The sequence below is a fragment of the Pomacea canaliculata genome, linkage group LG4, assembly GCF_003073045.1.
Source record: "Pomacea canaliculata isolate SZHN2017 linkage group LG4, ASM307304v1, whole genome shotgun sequence".
In the NCBI taxonomy this organism is placed as follows: Eukaryota; Metazoa; Mollusca; class Gastropoda; order Architaenioglossa; family Ampullariidae; genus Pomacea; species Pomacea canaliculata.
Genome location: NC_037593.1, coordinates 3926178 through 3950549, shown reverse-complemented (window position 1 = coordinate 3950549; position 24372 = coordinate 3926178). Strand labels below are relative to the sequence as shown.

Here is a 24372-nt window from a genome sequence, read left to right as displayed (position 1 = left end):
ATTTTTAATTTGTTGTTTTAGAATCATAAGTTCTTTGTGTGGACATCTAAGATGCTTTGGTACATTTACAAACACAAAAGTCGAGATCCAGCGCTGAGAAGTGGGCCGTGGGGGATGGGAAGACAAAAACATGCAAGCAATAGGGTTGACTACTTAGCTCTACATAACATCCTGACTGTCACGTTGACATCACATATTTTTTTAAGGCATGGACTCATCCAAAGGATGCATACTTTCCAGGGCATTTACGTGCAGCAGATAAAAGAATGTTTTAGTCTTTACCAAGTTCCCTTGAGCACCAAGACCAAACTATTTAACTTCTTACCCCCAGTCCAACCTATATTCCATCCACAATTTTTAATTTGTGTTGCTTCCATCGCCTGCCCTTCACCTGTTTTGAGAAATATTTGGGCTTTGTTTTTTTAAGAAGTGTATTTGTTTCAACAAGATTCACTCATCATATTCAAGCTTTCATGCACCCAAAACAACTGAGAACTGTTTAGAAATGAAAGTTTTCATTTTACATATGATGCATGCAAACGTTCATTAAACACAGCATGAACTGCTAAGCAGAAATTCTGTATCTGGCCTTATGCATAGAATGTAAAGTTCTTGCTATTCTTTCCATCTACCCTGTTAGAAATAAGGAATAAAAAAAAAATCTAACATAAAAAGTCATTGTGGTCTTGCTTTTGTGAAATTCGTGATTTATAATTATTCAATGTGTATTGTACCTGCCAACATAAACATCCCAGGTTCTTGGCCACTGAGGAGCTGAATAACATTCGTTACAAACATGCAAGCCATATTGCAGATATAAAAATATCTTAGCTGTACTTTGAAAAAAGAAAAGGAATATACACGTACATCTGGGAACTATTCTTGGGAAACAAAAATGATGCTGGCACAGAATGTATGTCACATTTTTTAGGACAGAAAAACAGTTCTTAGGTGTGACTGTTTTAAAAAATAGTTTAAATGTTAATTTCATATTATTATGACTTGTGATTCAAACAAGGTCACACTTATTTTAACAAAAAAAACATTTTCTTGAAGTGCCTAACTTAAGGATTTGGGCTTTCACAATTAATAGAAATAGATTACAATTAGTAAAAATGTTCATCAAGGGATGTTTTCCACTGCCACTTGAAACAATGACAAAATGTGACCTGAAAATTATGGATTCAAGCTTTGCAATTGCTTGTGGATATTTTGGTGCCTAAACACTGTTAGCTGCAAAGCAAAGTACAGGTACACAGGGTGGTTTTGAGAAGCATTATATATTTCATAGTGGTGAGTAAAAAACTAATAGTGACATAGATTCTGCTCTTGTGCCAGACAAAGCAGACAACTGATACGTGCTGATGAAACATGGCTGTTCCTATTCCTCTATAACAGTCACAATGTATTGCGTAAAATAAATGGCATGGCGGATTCAAAAAAGATCGCTTCTTAATGAGTGTACACCTGAGGTCAAGCATAATTAAAGCATGCATAAAAACTTGGATATCAATTTCAAGTAAGATTAAACAATAGTCGTTGAAAATATGAAAAGATTTTTTGAGTACATTAAATAACCTTGAAGAAAAAATGTGAACATTTTATATACAGAGCCCTTATAAACAGATTTCTTTGTTTATAGTGCATATCACAGCTGACATTGCGACAATAAATCTTTCAACAGCTAATGTGGTTTTGATTTGCAAGTCATGGCTGAAAAAACAGCACATAACAGTTATCAAATTAGCCAACATTTTTAATAAGGAATCATATCTATATCTAAAAAAAAAAAACCCTAAAAAGTGAAGTGCAAAATGTTAAAAAAAATAAAAATTGAATTTATTGTTTAAAACATGGCAAATTTAAAAATACGCAGAAGCCATAAAAGTTATAAGCAGTCTGTTCAGTAAATTCTATGCTAAGCGTCGATACTTGCGGTCCCATCACTAATCTAGAACAAAAATAAATTTCCAAATCCCCCTCAAAAATATACATTTATCAAAATAAAAGCCAGTGTTGTGCCACATTCATTACAACACTGCCAGTAACAATTGCTGACAATCATCAAATAAACAGTAAAACACTGCTAACAGTGCTGAATCATTTGAAAACGTTTTGTGTGTTGACCCTGAAGTCTCTTGTCACTTTAAATAAAGTAAAGATGATTCTTTGTGCAAAAAAAACAAAAAAAAAACACCTGAAAATCTTCTACTTAGACATTGCACTGCATTTAACTATGCACTTTGTCTCATTTTATGCAAGAAAGAATTAAGGGGCAAAGCCAGTAATTGTCAACTACTGGAGACAACTTTTGGTCCTCCGGCTTCATAAACTGTAGATGCTCTCCCTTGAACCAACTCGACCATATGTTTGTTAGTAAAGAATCTGATACACTGTCTCCAGTCAAAGTTTTTTGTTTCGTGTGTGTGTCAAATGAACAGGACTGTACCTCTGACTGAACAGGTGAAAAACATCGAAAAATAACCCTAAGCATCCACAGAAGAATGCTAAATTTTCTCTGTCAAAAGTCAAGATGTCCGTCAAATACCTTCTCTGTAACAATATTTTAAAAAAAAACAACAATTCTGTACATCAGTAAGCAAAGGCGAAATTTTTCCACCGTGTTCGGAAGCCTTCCTTCTTCTGCAGCGCCATACGCTTGGCATGAATTGTCTCCGATATCCACTCCTGGTGGACATCAAACGTGGCTGGTCTCCGCGGGATGGTGTTGAGGAAAAACGTTTCTTTGTTTTCCATGTGAACGCCAGGAGGGTCTGGTGGTATTTCCGGCTCCTCACACTTAATGCAATATGATTTTCGCTCAGTGATCTTCCTGGAAAATCACATACAAATCAATAAATAAAAAGCAGCTAAAAAATCCCTGTCATTTGCTGCACAAATAATAATATATATATACATGTATATATATATAAATAACCTTTGTATTTGAATTCAAGATAGTAGCAAAAATAGGTTTGGTACGAGTATTGTGCAGCAAAGTACATAAAGCTATGAGCAAGAGTAATTTATGAGTAGATGAAATATTTCACAGAATTTATGAAAGATAAAGAGAGTGGCAAGAAATGCTTTCGTTTGTTGCTCGCGCAGATTGCTTTGCTGGTGTCAGAACCGAGAGACGCGCCGATTCGATTCCCAAGTGGCGCAGCTAACTTGTCTCAGTCGACTCAGCTGGCGGGAATAGGTACCGATTCCGTAGTGTCAAGGAATGTTAGGTAGCATAAAACTTGTCTCGAGAAAAAATGTTTCTAACCGCTCACTCCTCCACTAACTGAAAAATACTTTTTTAAAATGACTTACTTAATGTTGTAAGGATCGCCATGCACTTCCGCTCTCCATCCATATTTCGCTACCACCTCCTCGTAGCTGGTGCCGGTGCCAAGGTTCTCCTTAGTCGCCAAACGTTCTGCACTAACGGGAGATTTGGGAGGCTGCATCCTTCCAAGCGGTTCCGCATCGTTGGGCACCTTTCTTTCGTCCCAGGTGGTGACGACGATTTTGGTTTGCTCTTCGGGCACGACCTTCGCAGCTTTGGTCTGAACCTTCTTCTTCGTCGTCTTGCCGGCTTTGGGTTGTGCTTTCAGCTTGTCCCCGGTGACTTCATCTCCCTTCCACCGCTGGCTGTACGAGTGGCCGGTCTGCGCTGGAGGGCGGGTGGGCCCAGCAGAGTGGATGGGTCGCTGAGGAATGAAGGGCTTGGCTCGGAAGGAGCATGCGCTCTTGACCCGCTCCTGTCTGCCGCTGGTCGTCGCTGGAGGTACGGTGGCTGCTGCTGCTGCAGCTGTCCGACGTATTCTTCGAATCGCTGTTGCTTCTGCTGCAGTTCCTGCTGTGCCTGCTGCTGCTGCTGCGTATATCGCTGCCACAGCTGTTGCCGCATGTCTGCGCCTTCCGCGCTGCCGATGGTGGCTCTGGACGATGCCGACCGTTGCGGAGTTGGAGGGACCGGGGAAGCTTGGGGCCACACGACGGGAGGAGAGTACACCTGGCAGGTGCCATCCCCGTTGGGCACGAAGACGTAGCCTCCGTTAGACGGCGCTGGGGTCGGCAGAGGTTCGTCAAATACCGTTGGGGTCTCCAGCGGCTCGTAGGGTCTGTCGTACTTGCCAACAATCTTTTGAGCAGGCCAAGAGACCGTGGACACCCGCTTCTCTTCTTTCTCCGCGGCAAGGCCACCCTTGGGGATGGAAGAGGTCGGGGTGTTGGGGTCGAACACGCCGTAGGGGGTCTCGGACAACCGGGCCGACCAACACTGTGCGGGGGTCGGAATGTGGAGGGTGGGGACAGGCGTGAACTTGGGGACAGGCACGCTCTTAGCTCGCCTCGAAGACGCGCGGCCGCTACTTCCGGTGCTGGACGTGGCTGTGGATGGACGAGAAGATGGAGGTGCAGGTATCCCAATACGGATGGTGGACTCAGGAGGCTCTGCTTTGGGATTGTAGTAGCCCGACTCCTTGAACTTGTAGAGACATTCCAAATCTGGGAAATCATGCAAACCAGAGATGCAAATCAGAAATATTTTTACCTGTTTGCTAATATCATGTGACTACACATAATTAATAATCAAGAGGCAGCGGATTTATTTTTTTATTTTTATTTATTTTTTTTTGTGACGGATGAGAAAAATGTCATTTTCAACGCTGTTGTATTCAAGTCACAAAAGGCGCAACACTTCACATTCATCTAACAAAACAAGTTTTTACAGATTGCATATCACAGTGCTTAGGGCAGAGTGAATCTTTGCCACAGTTTAAAGGGAAAATGAAATTAAATTGTGTAAATCACACACACACACATGTATCGCAGGTACCATACACCGTAAGCTGTGGCTGAAGGTCCCACTAATAAATAACAATAACAAAACCGCAGCCATTATAGTCAACGACCAAATATATACATAAATAAAATGGCCATCCCAGGACCAGGACAGGGACAAATATGAAAAAACAGTTCTTACGATATGGGATGGGCTGATTCTTGCTGAGGTAGATGTCTCTGACAGACGGGTACCACCCGTATGTCTGTTCTTTCCGCAACTGCCCCGCCATGTCACACCTGCCACACAATATACATATATATTTATATAGTGATAGATATGAGCAAGTACAAAGCTTATTACATCTTCACCACCTCAGAAAAAGTATACACTACTTGTACTTGTGCAAGTACAAATATATAAATACAAACAAAAACGCATTATTCTTGTTGGGGGACTCGCTCTTTTGACATATTTCTACCTAAAAGCTTGAAGGATTCACATCTCGCACCAGCAACACTCAAACAGCAGACGACGTTGCCATCCCATCATCCCCTTGACAGCTAAACATCGACTTCAGTTTAGTAACATCTGTGATTTGGATTAAAGCGACATCTGTAGCTGCGTGTCATTAGGGCAGGTCTTGCTGATCACAGGTACAAATCAACACTAAAAAATTGCTAATAAATAAATCTCAGGTTTAGTCCAGTCTTGAGCCAAGATGGGCGTTCCATTGTGCCTGTGAAACGCCAAATACAGTTTGGCCCAGTCTTGGCCATTGACGGGCAATACATTGGCGCTTATGGAGTGCCAATATATCACCAGGAGTCTGCCAGTCTTGGGCCAATATTGGTTTGGAAACGCCGATATTGAGCTAGTTTTCTTGTGTTCGCTGGCATACAGTAGAGGAGGTCGGGTAGCGAGGCAAGTCACTCCACCATCTTGTTTGACACTCGATCTGATGTTTAGCCATGCGCATTGCTTTTGGGACAGCACAACATCCGGTACCAGACTCCATCATCCAGAAGCCTGGTTACTCCAGCAGACTTCAACAGACGGACCCCATCTTGAACACTTGTCTCAACATTGTGTGCGGCACCAATGCTACGTCACCATTGTCACGCTTAACGCAAATCTTGGCGACGTCACATAAACTACCCAATCAAATGGTGTCACGTGACAGTTGGAGGGCTGTAGTAGGATGACCCAGCTGGGCAGTGTTGCCATGATGGCTACAAATGACCTGTGTTGCTCTGCGCTAAAACTCTCTCTCACACACACACACGCATATTTAAGAAGAGTTTTTTTTTAAAAAAAGCATCTATCGCCAAAAGCAAAGGTGGAGAGGAATGGAGGGTGGTGATGGTTGTGGGAGGGGGAAGACTTCAGTAATGGGTTGATGCCGACAGCAGCTTTAGGTATCGTCCCACCCACCTGCCCCTCTCTCGTCGCCGTCAACGTTAAGATGGCGCTATGATCGCACAATTTGCTGTCAAAGCAGGTTTATTGATGGCAGCGCCCCCTGTTGTCTTCCGCCCGTAATTCTTCTCAACCCTCTCCTCCGCTCCCCCACCCCCTGTTTCTGAGTTATTGTTACTTCCCCGCTTTGCAGCAGCAACATCACTTGCGATGACAAATCTGTTTCCCATGCGCAGCTCCTCACGGCAGATTACAAAAAAATTAACCTTTAATCGGGGAGGGGAGCAGGGGGTTGAGGCATGGAAAGTAGGGTACGGCCCTTTGTTTAGTGCATTTGTGGGCAATGTGGGGGCAAGTCCCTGGTGGGGGTCTTTGTTTACCGGAAGTACTCAGCAAAACATTCGATTCTGTTTCCAGACCAGGAACGACGATGAACGTTGCCTTGACAGTGACAGAGGACAAGGGGATTTGGGGGTGGAGGAGATACACAATGGACCTCGCATTAAGAGTGAACTGAGTTGCACTCACCAATGTCAAGGTCGTCATCACATCTCAATCCGGAGTGAGCGAGCAAGAGAGAGAGAGACATACATGGCAGGAGAGGATAAAGTACCGTGTGTGGTGTACATGTTCATGTGTGTCTTTATGTATTCACGTTGTATTCACGTGTGTGTGTTTATGTGTATGTATACACGCGTGTGTTTGCGAGATGATATACACGTGGGGTGTAAGAGAGAGAGAGCGCGTATACACCCGCATGTGTACGACAAAAACACTTGTGTATATATGACAGAAAAAAAAAACATAAAACGCTCCTAGCGCTTCCCAGAGCTTCTCCAGCCTCTTGTCATTTTATTCTTTCTCCTGCAGCCCTTCCCCTTCTCCCTCCTGTTGTCGCACCTGCAGACTGACAAAAGCAGAATAAATGTCTCCGGGCACTTCCTGTTGCAGAGACAGAGCCCACAGCCTCTGGTCATCCAGGGAGGACGGGATGAAGCTGTAAAAACTCAGAGATTGATGTGTTCAAGCTGCTCGCGTCAGGGGAACGAGAAGGAAGGGCGAAAGGTCCGCGTGTGTGTGGGGTGGGGTGGAGAGGGTGGGTGGAGAGTTGCGAATGGAGGGGGAGATTCAAATAATGATGCACGTAACGGCCTGACCCAATGTTACCATCCACCACACCTTACAGCCCCTTCCCCACCCACAGCACCACCCTGCCTTAAAACATCAAGAAAGGTAGAAACCGAAGCCAGCCTCGTCTAGTGCATGCACAACTGCCCACAATGTAGATGTTAAAATGTCGTTGAGGTCGACATCATCTGCTCCTCCTTCAAACGACTGCACTGGAAAGATTGGCACAGACGGGTGCAAGAAGGAACAAGCAACAAAGAAGCCGTGGGTGGCATGAACCCTTGTTAACCCTCATTCCCTTCAGAAACGTCCAAGGGAGGAATCAGAGCTTGGGTTTAGACAAGAAGACAGCACCTCACAGTTGAGAAGCATGGCTGCGTTGTTTTCTCACCACGTGTGATAATTGTCTCTCTGTTCCCCACTCCACAATCTCTCTCCATGACATGTTGCTAGCAGTCCATGCAGAGAAACACCGGCTCTTGTTTGTTTTTATTTGTGATGTGCTCTAAGCAATTGAATTAAAAGCACAGGCTTTAAAGTCGGGCTTCCTAAGTACGTCTGCTAGTACGTCACATACCCAGTCATCTCACTTCCCGTGAAACCACCGGGTTGTAAGTCAGTACCCGGCTGAGGACTCATCACCGACAGACAGCAGGACACGTCACAACACCATGCAGCAGGACAGCGGTTCACGTCACAGCACCAGGCAGCAGGACACGTCACAGCACCAGGCACCAGGGCACGTCACAGCACCATGCAGCAGGACAGCGGTGCACGTCACAACACCAGGCACCAGGACACGTCACAACACCAGGCAGCAGGACAGCGGTGCACGTCACAACACCAGGCACCAGGACACGTCACAGCACCAGGCACCAGGGCACGTCACAACACCAGGCAGCAGGACAGCGGTGCACGTCACAATACCAGGCACCAGGACACGTCACAGCACCAGACAGCAGGACGAGCAGATGAGAAATCAATAGCATCATTGCTGCTCGACGGCCTCCCACCTCAACCCTCCCGCAGGCCGATCGAAGGTCATCAGCCTCGTGTTGCGACCACAGCGCCCCCTTGGCTGCTTCACAGGCCGGCTTCTGGAACTGAGCAGACAACTCTCTCTCTCCTCCTCCTCTGCATCCTTCGCTCTCTGTGCGAGTGAGTTAATGTAGGTAGGTAGGCATGCATGAGGACCCACTAGTACTTCAGCCGGGTCCTGGCTTTGTAGTCGCTTGACACCTTTCTTACTGCGTTCGTGTATCAGGCACACCCTGGGTCACAGGGCAGCAGGTTGATCATGGGTCACTACATGGGTCACAGGGCAGCAGTCTTGATCCTCTATTACAATCATCCACCCCCGCCACAAGAAAACCAAAACTCATTGGAGAGGAGGTTGATTTGTGTTTTACGCCGAGCCAGCAGCTAAGGCTATCTCACGGCCAGACAGTCATCCATGTAACAGATGTCACATGCAGAGGAAAAAAAAACCAAAAAAAAACAGCGTGCTGAGAAGAGATTCGAATCCAGGACACCCAAGCCTCACTGCGCAAACCGTTGTCCCACCGGACGTCTTAAATGTAGGAAAAAGAAAGAGAACGAAAAAGAAAGAAAATCTGGTTCAAAGATTTCATAAGAGTTCAAAGAACCACATTTTTCTAACTTTGACCTTTGTATAACGGGGTCGCTTCCAGTTCGTCCACAGGTTTGGGAATGCGTGTGTGTGTGTCCGCGAGCGCTCTTGTTTACACATGTGTGTGGACATGTGCGCATGTTCCGCTGTCACTAACCTTGTCCAGGATCAAAGACAAGGCAGTTTCACGGAGCCCAACCGTCCAGCAGTCCACACGAGCACCGCGCGGTCTGAGACAAACCTCATGACGATGCAAAATTAATAGGTTTAACGATTTTTGCCTTGTCTTCTGCCCCGGTCGTCAAGGAAACGAAACATCTGAAGACTTCGCCCAGACTCCTGTGTTATGGATACAAAGAACACAAGTCTTGCGAGAAATTTGTCTCACAGAAACATCAAATCCCACAACGACAGGCAGCGGCTCCTCTCCATGCGTGCGCGCGCGTGTTCGCAGATTGAGTTCTCTCGTCGTCGTGATCCTCAACTCGTTTCTCTTTCGATTGCAACTCGGCACCGTGTAAATTTTTGGCGGGTTTGAACCGTTGAACCCTTGTTTCTCACTTTTTATTCTTTCTCTATCTCTCACACGTGTTCAGAGATAAGTCGAGCTTATTTCGTCACCGCCGACATCATCCGACTTATCTCGCTTGCAAGTCTCGACTCACCGACTTCATCTATTTCCTCGTACATTTACCGAAGCAAAAATCTTTTTTGTTTTTCATCCTCCCTGACATCGCCAGTCACTCAATTCGTCTTAATCTCAATTCCTCGCGCACTTCGTCCACTTTTGCCAAACGTCGGATCTGAGTGGTCAGGACAGCGCGTGTCTGATCACGTGATTGCGTGACTTAGGAAGAGGAAGAGAGAAGCTAGATGCTAGAAGGTCCAAGAAGCTGATTGATCTTCAGAAAAGACGATTTGAAGAGTCGTTGGGATAACGATCTGACATCAAACATGTGCAAAAACTTGGCGATAAAATGAGTTCGGTGCAGACGTGCAGGATCTCACCCCCTGCCACATACACACCATAAAAATGTTTCATTCCAGAAAATGTCAGAAAGAGTTTCTATTTCAAGCATCTTGGATAACATCTCAGGAAAAGGCTATCAATATCGCCTTGTAGGTTATTCTGGGCTGGATAAAGGTTAAGGGTGTAAACAGCAAATGGCGATGTTAGCACTATCGCTGGGCAAAGCCTTCCAGGATCAAAGCTCGGCTCAGGACCCACCTGTTGGCGACCAGGTGACAACATCGGCTGTGGTTTCACCTGGAGTGGTGCTGGGTGCCACCAAAATGTAGAAGCCCAAACAAAATATTATGTCGAGGCCTGGGTTACCAACAACCACTCCATCCCTCCTCTGCAAGCTCCAGGGAGGGGACAGCTACTGAGCCAAACCAGGGTGAGAGGTCGGGACTTGGACTGGTTGGTGGCACGTCCGCACTTGACACCAGTCTGACTGTGTCACCAGTCCGTGCCTCCGTGTTTTTCAGATTAATTTAACCCCTTTACGACTTTCGGACTGCAAGTGCATGTCGAATGCATGGCTGAATGAATGAGAACATTAGATGGAAAGTGTTAAGCCATGACACAAAGTGTTTGGTGAGCTCTGTTCAAAAAGAGACAGGGTCCATCTTTCTTTCTCTTGTTGCCTTTCTTTCTCCAACTCCTCCACCATTCATCTCCGTCATGGGGTCAGGCACCCGGGTCAAGGTACGCTGCGTCATACGGGTATCGAACCGCATAGTGTGCCTCAAAAAAAAAAAAGCCAGTCCCTATCCGCTTCCGGGAAGATTGTGGGGGACTTATTGGCAGGGTGGGTAGGGAAGGAGTAAGATGTGAGGGTACATTCGGAGGGTATGTTTGATCAGGTGGTTCCGAATCTTTGCAGGTCACGCAGTACAACCTCTGTCACCGTCAGGCTTAACGGCTCACTAAGATTACTAAAATTAATACCCGTTTTAAAACCCCAGTCACCACCTGCTCCTGAATATCCCGCCCCGTTCCACTTAACTAACAAACACGTACTCGGTTTAGTACCCCAGTTCTGTGCAGCATTGAAGGTATTCAACTGAAGGACTAGAAAAGAGACAGGGGTCAGGTAGACGTAAGACTGTTAGATGAAGATTTACTGTTTGTGACGGATTGCTAAGGAAAGAAGAAGAATAAAACGAACCAGCCGTCTGGGTAGCAATTAAGGTACTCGACTTTAAAATTAAATGAGTTGAGAGGGGTACACCGCCCCATTAGACAGATTAAAAGGGTGCATGACTAAGCACCAGCTTGGAGCAGGGGGAAATGGCGAGGACCTGTGGGTGTTGCTTGGTTTGCCACCCTGGCACCTACCCACGCCTAACAGACACTCGAAAGCTTGCAGAAAAGTACCCAGGGTGTCTGTGAATGAAAAATGTATAGACGCCATTGATTGCTTTCTTGCCTGTCGGGTCTTGAGAAAAGATAAAGCAATTACGGCCTAAACAGGGGCGCACGCACAGGCACATGCACGCAAATACGCATGCACGCACACGAACACACCAACACACGCACTCACATTCGCGCGTGCGCCCACAGGGAAGAACATCGTCATCCTGGATAACTTCAGTAACCTTATGTCAAGAATGAAAACAGTCAGATGATCGGCGATGTACTCACAAGCGATGACAGCAGTTGATACGAGCCTGCAAGATCGACGATGACAAATGAGTTCACTCCACTACACCAGCGATGACTCGACGGCTGCCTCCAGGTGTACGGCGCCGTAAACGTTCTTCCCGTTGCCCATAGCAACACAAAACACGGCCAGCCCACCCTGCTCCCAGAAAGGTGTGGCGCTCTACTTTCCATTGTCTACCTCCGTGCTGAGCATTGGGAAATTTTTATTCTATTTCAATCAAGTTGAGAGCTTGCATACCTATTCACTCTCAGCGGTGCTTCCCAGGTACACAGAAGGATCAGGAGTTGTGTGTGCGCCAGTGTTTGAGTGTGTGTGTGTGCGTGTGCTTCCGTATAGCGGAACAGAGAAAGCGGAAGTTGCTTGTACACAGCTCAAAACTTTCACACAGGAGTCGGCCGTCCATTTATTTTAGTCTCTGGTTAGAGTCAGTCCTGTGTTGGAGCTACACATCTTGGGCTTTCAATTTGAAAAGAAGAAAAATGTTAATTTTTGGTTGAAAAGGTATAGCATGTATGCGATAAAATCAATGTTTGTTCAATAAATAAACAAACCAAAACAAAAAACAACTACAAACAAAAAACATTAGTTTTTGTAGGAAACAACTGGGTGGGGGGTATAAGTTATAAGTCCAGAGAAATAATTCATAATTTCCTCGGTGAGCAAGCACCTCAACACAGACACCGACAGGTTGTTGATTTCGTCACAACGAAAATATTGTTTTCAGAGATTTAGTTACGATGACAAGATTATTTTGAGAGATTTCATCGCCATGTTGCTTTGCTTGATTCCATCACGATGGACACAGTCAATCCTTTCATTAGAAGAAAAATCGTTTTGTAATTTCATTAAAATGAAAACATCGTATTGTACGATTTTATCGAATGTGTTTGCAAACAGGTTTTATATTTAGCAACACGCGCATGCACGTGTAAACAAAGAAGATAACGGAGAGTACAATAGATGATTGTGACTTCCACAAGGCATCGTGGTCATTGACAATCAGTCATTGCAATCGGATGTCATTGTCTGGTGCTTTGAGAGTATTAGAATCTGGTCCTCGGTTACTCTAATCAATACATGAGCAAGCAGACAAACCAATAAGCTGACTGTGGTTTCCATGGAAATGGGAAGGTATTAAGGTGGGCGAGGTCAATAAATGGACGCAGCAAGCGACACCGCCAAGTTCTGGAGATGAAAGCACACACACACAGAGTGATATGATGACTGAGGACCAAACAATGAAAGTTCTGTGTCACTACAAGCTGGATCCGCAGTGACAAGCCCCATTATTTAAAAGTTGGGTCGTGCGTTAAAATGATAAAGAAAACCTAACAACAAAAAAGGAGGAACACAGGACAATGTGCAAAAGTGCCATGACACGCTCGTTCTAACGCTCTGAAAAGAATGCGAGCAGATGGCAAAGTTCTGATTCATGCTTGTGTCTCACCCCCACTCGCCTGAGTGGACTGAGGAGCGTTCCATAACATCTTCACACAGCAAGTTGCCCTCGTGATTGCTAAACAGGTGTGGTGGTGAGAAAGCTCAGTTCTTGGACGTTCAGGGAGAAAAAACGGCTGTAGTTTAGTCGATGTAGTTTGAATGAGACAAGAATGTTTTTTGGAACTCATTTTCATTTCGGCCTGTGATGGAAAGAGACCAGAGAAAGAAAGTATGAGAGAGAGAGCAATGACCTGTACAGCCTCTTGCGAAGTTCTCTGCTGTCAGTCTCTAAGTTCTTGCAGTGAGAGTGAAAAAAAAATTGTACTTTATTTGACACTACCATGCATAGGGATAATCTCCGAGTGTGATCAGCGAACGTGTTCACATCTAATCCTCCATCAGGCTGATTCCACCTTATAGGCTACACCAGTTCCTAATATCTATATCCTGTTCTAGCCACTTTAAACTCTTCTTGTATTCTTGTACCTGGACATGCATAGTCGCACGGGGAAAAAAGCACCTAAACATGTCATCGCATTATCAAGGTACCTGAGCATGTGTCACCTCATTAATAAACATGTGTCACTTCATGAATGAACCACCTAACTGTGCACTGCCTCATTGACGGGACACCTCAGTGACCCCCAGCCATCCCTGTTACACATGGAAAATGCTCTAAAAACTGCATTATTGATATACTTTCATTTGTCTTGATTCTTTTTTAAAAGTAGAAAAGTATTGCCAGCATGTGATGTACACTGTTCTGTTCAACTAACTGTTTGGTTAATAAAGGAATATATATATATGAAAGGATGAGGAAAAGAAGATAGAGGATACAGGACAGACTAATTAGTTGATTAAACTGTTCTGATGGTGTGTTAGGGTCATAACTTTAACGTTTCATGGAAGTATGGCAGTATTTTCAATTTCCAAAGTCATGCAAATATACATACACACAAGCACCCATGTGAAAAAAAGACACACATGCACTTGGACACTCACAAAATAAAACCTTACACAAAACACCATGGTGTGGCACACTGCACATGATAGTCAGATACCACAGTTCACTCTTGCCATTAAGATACGTGTATATGGAAAATTGACAAAACATATCAATCTTCTAGTTGACAGTGAAATAATGTCTCCAACTCACTACTTGAAAAGCTTTAGATATCCATGCTTCTTCCAAGATTAAACACCAGAATTTGTACTTGAGATATCACAGGGACCAGATACAAAACTATTTACCTCAAAAATTTATAAAAAAAATCCTTTCAAGTTATACTTCCTGATAGATAAGATTAGTTTATTTAATGAAATTTACAGCATGTCAACTTAAACCTGAGTCTCACATAAGTCACCAGCTACAAAAACCAGTGTTGAAGCACGCTGTTGTTGGAAATAAAATACCAAACAACTAAAGACTTGGTTTAATGAAAGGCATATTTATGGCTTTCCAAGCTGTAAACTATGAGGCAATAAGTGCTCCCAAGAAGCTAAAAATAACGATCAAATTTTATGGACTTGTTTCATTACACTTCATTTAATTGCTACCCATTTTAAAGAGTCAAGCATAGTTGTAATTTACATCATATCTAAATATGATATTTTACTTAAAGCTCACTATAGTGACAGTTTGGAGAAGGAAAAGAAAATTATAGTGATTGAAAAGACTTCACAATACCTTAAACTGCACAAGTAGTGACTTGCATTTTTAATTTAAATGCTAGAACCATCTACATAATAAAATTTTAACTTATATATTACTATGGAGTTTGTTCATACCATTTTGTTATGTTTTTGATTAAATGTTCATATAGATAAAATTTTAAAACATGGTCAAATAAAAAACAAACTCCACAGCTTTCCCACTGAAAACAATTGAATAAAACACAAGCTCGCTTACTGCTTTTATTCATGCATATTTGTAATAGTAGGTGTGTGTATATATATATAATCTATCGAACTTAAAATTCTTTTGTGATCTGTATTGTAGAGCTCCCATGACTGTTTGAGGAAAAGAGAACATTCTCACTTCATGCCTCAACCTGTATGATCGATTTAAAGGTCACTCAAAGTAATTTTACATACCTTATGTTTTTCTTTGCTGCTGCCTTCGATCAGTAGTCAGTGAGTTGTCTGGGTCTGCGTCCGCTCCATGTTTCTTTCCCCTTCTCTCTATATAAAGTGTGGGATGATTGGGGCCTTGTGGTACGTCATGGTTGCCTCGTGAAAAAGATTAATGCCCCGTAGCTGCATGCGTGAAAAGCGCACTTGTGCGTGCGAGCGAGCAAATGTTTGTGCCTGTGATTGGAACTCTGGCCTGCGAGTCAATGGTATCCAAGGACGCGAAGGCAAGCACGCGCACGCACCGCGCTCTCCACTTCCCACAATGCACGTGTTGCTCCCTGCACATGCGCAGTTAACTAGCATCCGGTAGATCTGCTGGGTTTTTGTGTTAAATTAATTGTGCTTTTCTCATCGATTTTTAATTATGTAGGATTCATTACTCCATTATTCCTTTCCGTGGAATTAAGCTACACATATCCTTGCTGCTGATATGCAATGGTCTTTTGTGGGTGTGAAACAGCACGATCAATGAGCCAGACAACCGTACAAAGTACGAACGACGCTCTCTTCCGGAATAGAAGCAAGACTTGATAACAGTCAACTAACCACAGGAAACGTTTGTCAGAGAACCTGGTAGATTTTAAACTTTTAATATTTTAAACCAAAAACCGATGTAGGAAGACAAAGTATGTTAGCACTTCATTTTAATTGAACTTGTAAAGATACCACGTTAATGTACCATTCACAATGCTGTTATACACATATGCTATGTTTCTACTTGATTTTTCTTCATAGGTCAGTTTAGACCAACAAATGCTAACTAAAAGCACGTCATCGTTCTTACACTGCAATAATTAAAAAAAAAGCTCTCTGATGACTTTTCATAAAAGTTCGTTTATTTAGGTCCTTTAGACCCTTCATATAAGATGCAAAATGCAAATCATCACAATATGAAAAGGTGAAAATTGAATGATCACACGAGCAATAATGAAGAATAAGATTCATTTTTCTTTGTAATGTGTTTAACCCCTCCGACCCCACCTTGTGCTTTAAGTTTTTGCTGACCCTTAAGGACTAAACAACATTTTTCGACACTGAAGTTACTAAGAATATAATTTTCTGTAACTCTTAAGAGAAGCAACATCAAACTATTATTGAGAGCACGGTTTGTTCTTAAATGATGTTTACCATCATCACAGACCATGCAGTAGAATTTTTTTTTAAGTGGGGTTTAGGGAATTGCTGTGTTGGACCATGAGGGCCTGTAGACAAGACATGGCTAGATAGGACAGTGGTGTGATATCACTGCAGTATGGCAAGTAGACTCATTTGAAGTAAAACCCAACCACCCCTAACACAAAATGAAAGAGAACCTTTATCATTAAGTCCTTTTATCAATTCTGTGAACCAAAATATTTATGTCAATTTGAAACTTCTGTAAAATCATTCAATTTCTTTATATCTCTTGTAGAATCTAAAATCTTGTAGTAAAATGATCAGCTCAAAGCCACCAATGTTTCAAGTAAAAATTTCTCAGGCTTGCAATCTGTATCTTATGCTCTCGAATCAGAAAAATTCTGATCTAGTAGCAGTCTTTGTGGGAAGGCCTTCAAAATATAAAAGTACCATCCAAATCAGAATGAACCTACTGCCTAAATAAAGACAGCTGCATGAGCGAATCAGCTGAGCAGGCAAGCGCTTTTGTTTTGTTAAAATGCGTGTATGCCATAAATTGTTTACGGAAAAACATTATTTAAATATTTTTTCTGAAATACTAAGGCCGATGAATGAACTTAAAATTAACAATGTTCTGTTCCTTCCATGGAACATAAAAGTTCTATTCCACAATAAGCAAGAGTTGCACTCTGTGAAAAGTGTTTCCAGAACAAGCAATACTAAACATTATGTGGCACACTCCCCCCAAATCACTACTTCTTTTCTAGCAAAGACATTTGTGATGCAGTCTAAATATTTCACAAACGAACATCACTATAATGCTAGTACTAATACGCACGCTCTGTTATTATGGATTATCCTAGATGTTTGTGAAATATTTTTTACCTTGAAACTAGTGCCAAACATTTTTTAAACTGTGTCATGTAAGATGAGATAAAGGATTAAAAAAAATAATACAACAAAGAAAAAGGAAGGGCTAAAGCAAAGCAATCATCAGCTTCCGTCTGGTAACTCTTTCACTCATTCTTGCTAAAAGACTTGGAGACATGATTTTAAATTTAAAGAGCAAAGCAAACTCATTCAAAAGCAGACTAGGCTATAAATGACATGATGTCCATTTCTTCAAACAAATAACACCACAAATTTAATCACAGAAGCCATCGCAAGAAGTGATGGGCCAGCCATGTAGGTCGACTGGTCATTTATACAGCGATGGATTTATGGAACAATTTGTAGGGACTGGTATGGAGCAGCGCCTACAAATTGCCTTGAGCTTACAATGCACAGCCACCTGAGATCCTAGCTAAGGTTTCCATGTACAGTAGTAACTATGATGTCCGACTGATGGGTCTGATTAATGGGACATGGAGGGGCAGTCAGATGCAAGTTAGCAGGGAAGTGTCGGATGCTGGAACAGAAGTATGCGACCAAGTGTCCTACATATAGATTATAATTAAACAGCTGGTCTGCTGATGCTATAATGAAGTATTTGCAACTCTAGCTCACCCGTTAAAAAATATAACATGAAATTACACACCTTAAAAAATTCTAATAGTAGAGGTGAGATTCTGTCAAGGATAAACTCAAGCTTTAGTTTCATTATATACACATCAGAACAAAATTTGACACATTCTCATTTACAGGTAATTACAAACAAGAGCATCATATTTTGTGTTTGCACAAATATACAGTCAACTACAGCCCATTTGATTTACAATGTCCTTCCAAACAACACATCAAATGCTCCTTCTAACCAAAACACTGACCAAAGAACATTCACCATACAATAAGATTCATTAAAAGATGTAAAAAGATGCTCTGTTTTAGTCTGAGAGAAAGAACAGAGTTGAGAGGGGAAAGCCCAGAGCAAAACAATGACATTGAAGGGGGGTAAAATGAGGCAATATGCATATGTTTTTGTAGAGTACCAAGAAACAACAATGAAAAAGGCTATTCTTTTTCTTAATAAAATACCAAACATTCTTAAAAGAAAATGAGCTATGTATATGAGCATTCACATTATGGTAGTCATCAATTTAGAATAAGAGACAGGTGAAAACTGAACACTAGTATCACATGGTTTGCAAATTGTAGAAAAACACAGGGACAGGTGGGATCCATAAGAATGAATCCAAGCACACAAACACATATATAAATAATTCGTACAAACCAGTCTGCATTTGCAAAAAGACAAAGATGAACAATGATCAAGTAGTGAAAAACTAGCACTCTATAAAGCAGTCAGACTTTCATTACATGTTTAATGTGCTGACTGTGCCAATGAGATGATGTGGATAACAACAGTCGAGCATTACTGATGGCATATTCTACTCACTTTTGCATCTAGCTCACACTTGCTTCTGGCTCACAACCTATTAGGAAAGGGAAATAAATTGGCAGACATGGGAGAGAATAAGGGAGTTTCAGATTTCGCTGTCATCCTCACAGCCACAAGCCTGAGCACAATAATCAGTTGCGATCTCTCCATCCTAACTGGGTTGAAAACACATGGTGTGTATGTGTGTGTTCTGATGCTCCACAGCAAAACAAAGCAAATGTATGTTCTGACAGCACATTGCACCATAACATAAAAATGGAGCGAGTGGAAAGCAAGAAGATACAAAGCACTGAGATATCAAATATATCACTTCTGATTTAACTGAGAGAACTCTAGAAAGTCAACGTGACCTGCGAACTTTGAGCATAACCTGCAAGACCTAGCGAGACCACTAGACATTGAGAATAATTGCTGTCTGCCCAAACCATTCCCCTGCCCCGACGGCCTCCCCCTACCGACAAAAATTCCACAGGCAAAACTTTCTTCACATAACACTGTGCTACATAATGCATAAACATCACAAAAAGAGACCTAAAAGCACATTCATAGCATCTCCTGAGGAGTAAAGCTGCAAAGAAGCCACACAAAAAGCTCAATAAAGGGGAAGAACACATGATGTAAGGGTCAGGGGATGGATACTTATGATTGCTTTTGGAGTTAATGATGCTCATTATAAAACCTGTTTACGTATGCAATTAGAAGTAACATGCTATTAAACGGCCTAAGGTTGGTTTGCTTTGTCATTTTTATCATCAAGGGGAATTGGTGGCAAGTTTTCTGCGAAGCAAGTTTTATTGTAGTGGGGACAGCAAAAGAAGGAATTAGATGTTCATGACCACCATTATGTTGTCTTCTAAACAGACAAGTCAAAAACAAGAGTAATCAAATGACAGAAATTGATCATTCATGAACAGGTAAAACTGAGATTCTTGTGTAAAAGAACCTCTTGAAGAGGTGTTTTAAAGTCTGAAACAAAGACAGGGTCGTTCCAATTTAAACACATCAAGATTTTGATCTGTAGAGTCCATGACCCCTGCCCCTACCATCCATACAGGATGTGAAGTGACATGTAGTGAGAAGGTGAAGTGGAAGGTGTTGAGTAAAATAACTTTAAAAAAAGTAAAAGTAATCTGGATACAGACCTAAGAATCATTATTCCATGACAAACACCTATAATTTCTCTTAAAGCTTCTGATATCCCAAACATGGAAAAGTCTGATCTTTATAGACTCAGCATGGGGAGAAGAGTTCATATGACCTGTTCACTTTTTTTCTAAAACAATTTGCAGTAAAAGGTCATAGAACAGGAACAAGACTTTGATAACATTGAAATGCACATACGATGACTGATATTTGTATGGCTGGGTTTTAGATCAATGGGGAGAGAGAGAGCACCAGAAAGAATAAAAGATAGACACATCATGTTCCACATCCGTATTATTCATCACAAATCAAACCTTCATGCTGGGAATTCAATAAAAATTTTGCGTTAGGTTACCAAGCCTACATCAATTATACAAGAATGTCAAGAGAAAGAAGTTTTTATCAAGTCATGTTTCCTCATTGCTGATCTTAATTGCCCAATGAAAACTTTGTCTTCAATCTTAGCAGAAGGTGTTTATAAGAAAAGAAAGAAACTCAAGAGTCATTATGTAATGATGCTTCTGCATCAAATTCATAAACTGCTGGGGAAGGGGAGGAGATATGGTGTGTTAATAAAGCAATATTAACTTGGGCAATATCACAGGCAATTTTAATCTGAGCAAACTTACAGAATGTCTGAAAATGAAACTGGTGGTACTCAACTAATCAATGGTGTTTCAAAATAATTTTACACTGTCAAAATAGATACCCTGAAAGGGAGCAAGACTACTTCTTTTGTGCTATGCAGCTCATGTGCACATCAATAGGTTTAGGTCACGATCGACAGGCTGCTGTCCCTGGCTGACAGCAAAGATATTTCCCCAATGCTGCTATCCACCACTTGAAAGTGTCACCATGTCCTGAAGATGGAATCTGACTCAAAAGTACCTTTTTCCCAGCCATCCCCCTTGAACACTCACAGAAGCCATGGTCCTGATGTGAGAAAGCCATGCAACATACTTCACAAAGAACATGCTGAAAAATAGTCAATAGAAAATTTAAAAAAAAAAACAACTTAAAAAACAAAACAAAACAAAACAAACAAAAAGCCCCACATACTTGCTGCTAACAAAAACCACTCAGTCTATATCTGATAGAGTACCCAATAAAAGAACTCCACATATACTCTGTCTCAACTTAGTGAAGTATATCACACATCACTTGTCACCAACAATGTAAGTTTTACACATAAATAAATATGTAAGTGTATATAGGCAATGAAATTAAGCAAACAAAATTGTACACCAGCGCATGCCGCTTTGCGTGCTCATGTAAGAAGTCAATTATGTACAACACAGCTTGGGAGGACGGAAAACTGAAGCATTGGAGTCATGACAGAAGCTGTGCCACTAACAGGAAGCCTGAGGAGAAGAAAGTGCAGTACATCAAAACATGTGCCGCAGTTTGTAACACATGCCACAGTTTGTTATGCAATTTTAAAAAAAAATACATTCTAGTTCTGAAAGCTGCAGCTTGCAGTATAACAATAAACATGCCGAGTCTGCAAAACCAACATCCTCTCAGTCTGAAACCTCATGTTATTTCTCTGTTAAGGTGGTCGACAAATGCCAAGTTTGTACTGATGCAGAGCGGGGGTTCCAGATCAAGTCTGAAATAATTATGCAGTAATCTTGTGCGATGCACACAAAGTACATACCATTTCACTTCCCCTTCAAATCTGTGGAATTCTTATGCTTCTATTAAAAAAAATTATTCCCTACCACTTATAAAATATCCCTTTTTGTAACATTAAAATAAAAAGTAGTCATAACAAGACAAAAGAAGCCATTCAAACAACAGAACAACAGTCATCCTAAAAACTACTGAAAATGGGCTGCACATGCTACAAGAAGAAGAGTTACAAAAAAACAAATAAAAGTGAAGAAAAACCAAAGGATGGAAAGCAGATGTTAAGTTTAAAGAAAAAGAAGTAAAAGAAAGTGAAGGAACAAAAGAGAACTTCCTTTTTAAAAAAGCCCACAAAACTGTTGACACTATTCTACATTCTTCTGTGCATGTGTGGTTTATGCTAGATACAAAGATCCCTTTTCTTCATGTCTAGATTCAGAAGCATTTTTATTTGGTCTACAGTGACATTATGTATCACCATTATGCCCCTCATGGCAGCTTACCTACTGACTACTCTTAGTGTTTGCTGTTTTGTAGAATACTGCATTTATGTATAATTAAATTCTGTTACAAACAAGACCAAAAAAAAAAAAAAAAAAAAAAAAAAAGAAAGAAAAAGGAGAGAGAAGAAAATCAGCTAAAATTAGTAGAACAGGAAACAAAATTTCATAAAATTTTGTGCTGAGGATGACAACACTGGAAAAATCTGCTTGATAATTACAAAACTAGTTTAAGACTTCATTATCGTAACTGTAAATACACTGATGACAATAATAGTATGTGGCAGACAGTGCAGGTAACGAATATTTCCATAATAAAGAGGTAGGGGGTAGATTCTTGATTATTATTTTTTTTTATAAAATAAATCTCTGTGGGTTTGATAGACTGTATGCCTAAATAGTTAAGTGCAACATAATGTAACCGACTTTAAAAAGTCAATAACAACAACAAAAGCACAAATATTTGTTCGCATGCCCTTCAGCCTTTGATCGACAAAAGTGGATAAGGGGGGTTTCAAAACTCTTTATGCTTCTCCTAATTAAACTTATATTATACGCACTAGGAAATCTATGAGCTTTAAAAAAAATTCAAACACCCCAACCAATAAAAATAATGAAAATAAACCCAAAACAAAACAAGAGGTATTATCAAGCTTAAACTATCCAGCCTGCTGGGCAGCTCAGCTCTGAAACAAATCAAAGCGCATTTAATCTGGTGTAAATACACAGGAACATTGACACACCTAAATGCAGACATGGCTGTGCATACTTCACAGCACCACCTCTACACTCTTTTACACATACATTCACACATGGAACTCTGCTGTACACTACCATTACAGACTAGGCAGTCTTGTGCAATGACAGTGAAAGCAATATTTTATATGGTTATGGACCCCCCTCTCACTGTTTTGCATCAAGCTGCCTCAGGCTCCAAGCTCGTGGCCTTCGTGCCCCATTTGTTTGACTCCAATCCCAATGCCCAATCCTGATATTCCACTCCAGCCTAGCCACAGGCAAATAACTCCTCTTGAACGATGACCAGCTTGAGGGCCCACTTCCTCTGCACTGGAGTGAAACATCTATTTCCCGTAGATTAATGACCTTTTTGGTTTTGTTTGGAAAAATAAATTCCTTTGTTGTACAATCACAACAGCCAGTTTTTAATCTCCTTGATACACAGCTTAGCATAGCAGATCATGCTTGCATAATGAGCTATTTGGAAGTAATTTCCTCTTCTTGGCGTTACTGTCATTTCTCAAGACACCACTGACTTTTGTAAACCACAAGAGTGATCTCAAACTCTTACAAGCAAGGCTTGCTGTTGCAGCTGCTAAGATCTTAAAATACTGAGGGAAATGCATTACTGGTTTCACATTTAAAATGGATAAACAGTACCACTTTTTTTTTTCCTAGCCTGCTCTTGGTGAAACACACACAGCTCGACAGTCATACCATGAATCATGTTCCTCAAGTTTCCCATAAAAATTTGTTACGGCACTATTTTGCCACAAACGAAGTCTTGTGCTTAACACGATTTCCTGTTTGGTCTGTCGTACAGCAAAACCATTGCAATCAAAAGGTGCAGAGAGACGTATGAGCAAATCAAGGTGAGAGCAGGAACTGCAGTGAGCTACAAGACACGACACATGAGATGCCATCACTTGCTGACTTGCATCACTTTTCTCACCAGCTCTCTGCCTGTTCACCAATGCATTCTTGTCTGGGCCTCCGCCAGTCCTGTGGTAATGCTTCATCCCTTTTTCTCCATGTGGTCACAGAGTGCTCCAATCAAGACTGTGGTGCACAATGAGATAGAATGCAGAATTCAATACCAGTCACACGCACCACTTCCTACCCCTCCCCCCATTCTCCTTCTCAGACACTCATGACCTCACAGACGCACTGGCATGAGGCACCATGCCAACGCCGGTGCAAGAAATGATGGCAAATGGCTATATGATGACGGTGACAGTGACGGGGGCAGGAAAGCACTGGATGATGTTCTGAGGGTGCGTTTGAGTGAACAGCAAATTAGGGATTAACTCCCGTTACTGTTGCGGTGTTCCAGAGGTGCACGCAGATTCTCGTTGCTGGGACTGCTGCTGAATTCGGAGCCATAAAGCTTTGATGCCTTTTTGTTCATGTTGGCCATAATCTGTGATGAAAGATTGAAGCCATTGATGATCTCATCTTTCCACTGGTTGATCAGCACACGATCCTGGAGAAAGAACAAAAGACATTAAATAAAAAAAAAAAAGGATTGGTTTTACAGAAAAAGCCATGAATATGCTCATTTTTTTAAGCTATGTGGCATAATCTAAAACTAATTGTGATCCACCACCACCAAATGAGTCAACTCATATACACAGTTTGGTAGCAGAGGTGAGGAAATGTAATTAGAATCAACACAAAGCTGTAGAACAAAGAACAATGCGAAGACTTGCTGT

At 41.7% G+C, this 24372-nt stretch overlaps 2 protein-coding genes across 2 annotated transcripts in view; both read right to left on the bottom strand.

Moving 5' to 3' along the window:
* Window positions 1–493: 493 nt before the first annotated feature.
* Window positions 494–5066, bottom strand: LOC112561434. The gene is made up of 4 exons (XM_025233936.1): window positions 4976–5066; window positions 4122–4497; window positions 3319–4041; window positions 494–2833 (listed from the first exon to the last, which is right to left on the bottom strand). The coding sequence occupies exons 1-4, from the start codon at window positions 5064–5066 to the stop codon at window positions 2593–2595; spliced, it is 1431 nt and encodes a 476-aa protein (XP_025089721.1). The 3' UTR covers window positions 494–2592.
* Window positions 5067–16010: 10944 nt separating this feature from the next.
* Window positions 16011–24372, bottom strand: part of LOC112562704 (beta-adrenergic receptor kinase 2-like) — a 66581-nt gene continuing 58219 nt past the window's right edge. The window contains 1 exon segment of the mRNA XM_025236126.1: window positions 16011–24143. Coding sequence (XP_025091911.1) covers window positions 23964–24143 — 180 coding nt within the window. The 3' untranslated portion in view covers window positions 16011–23963.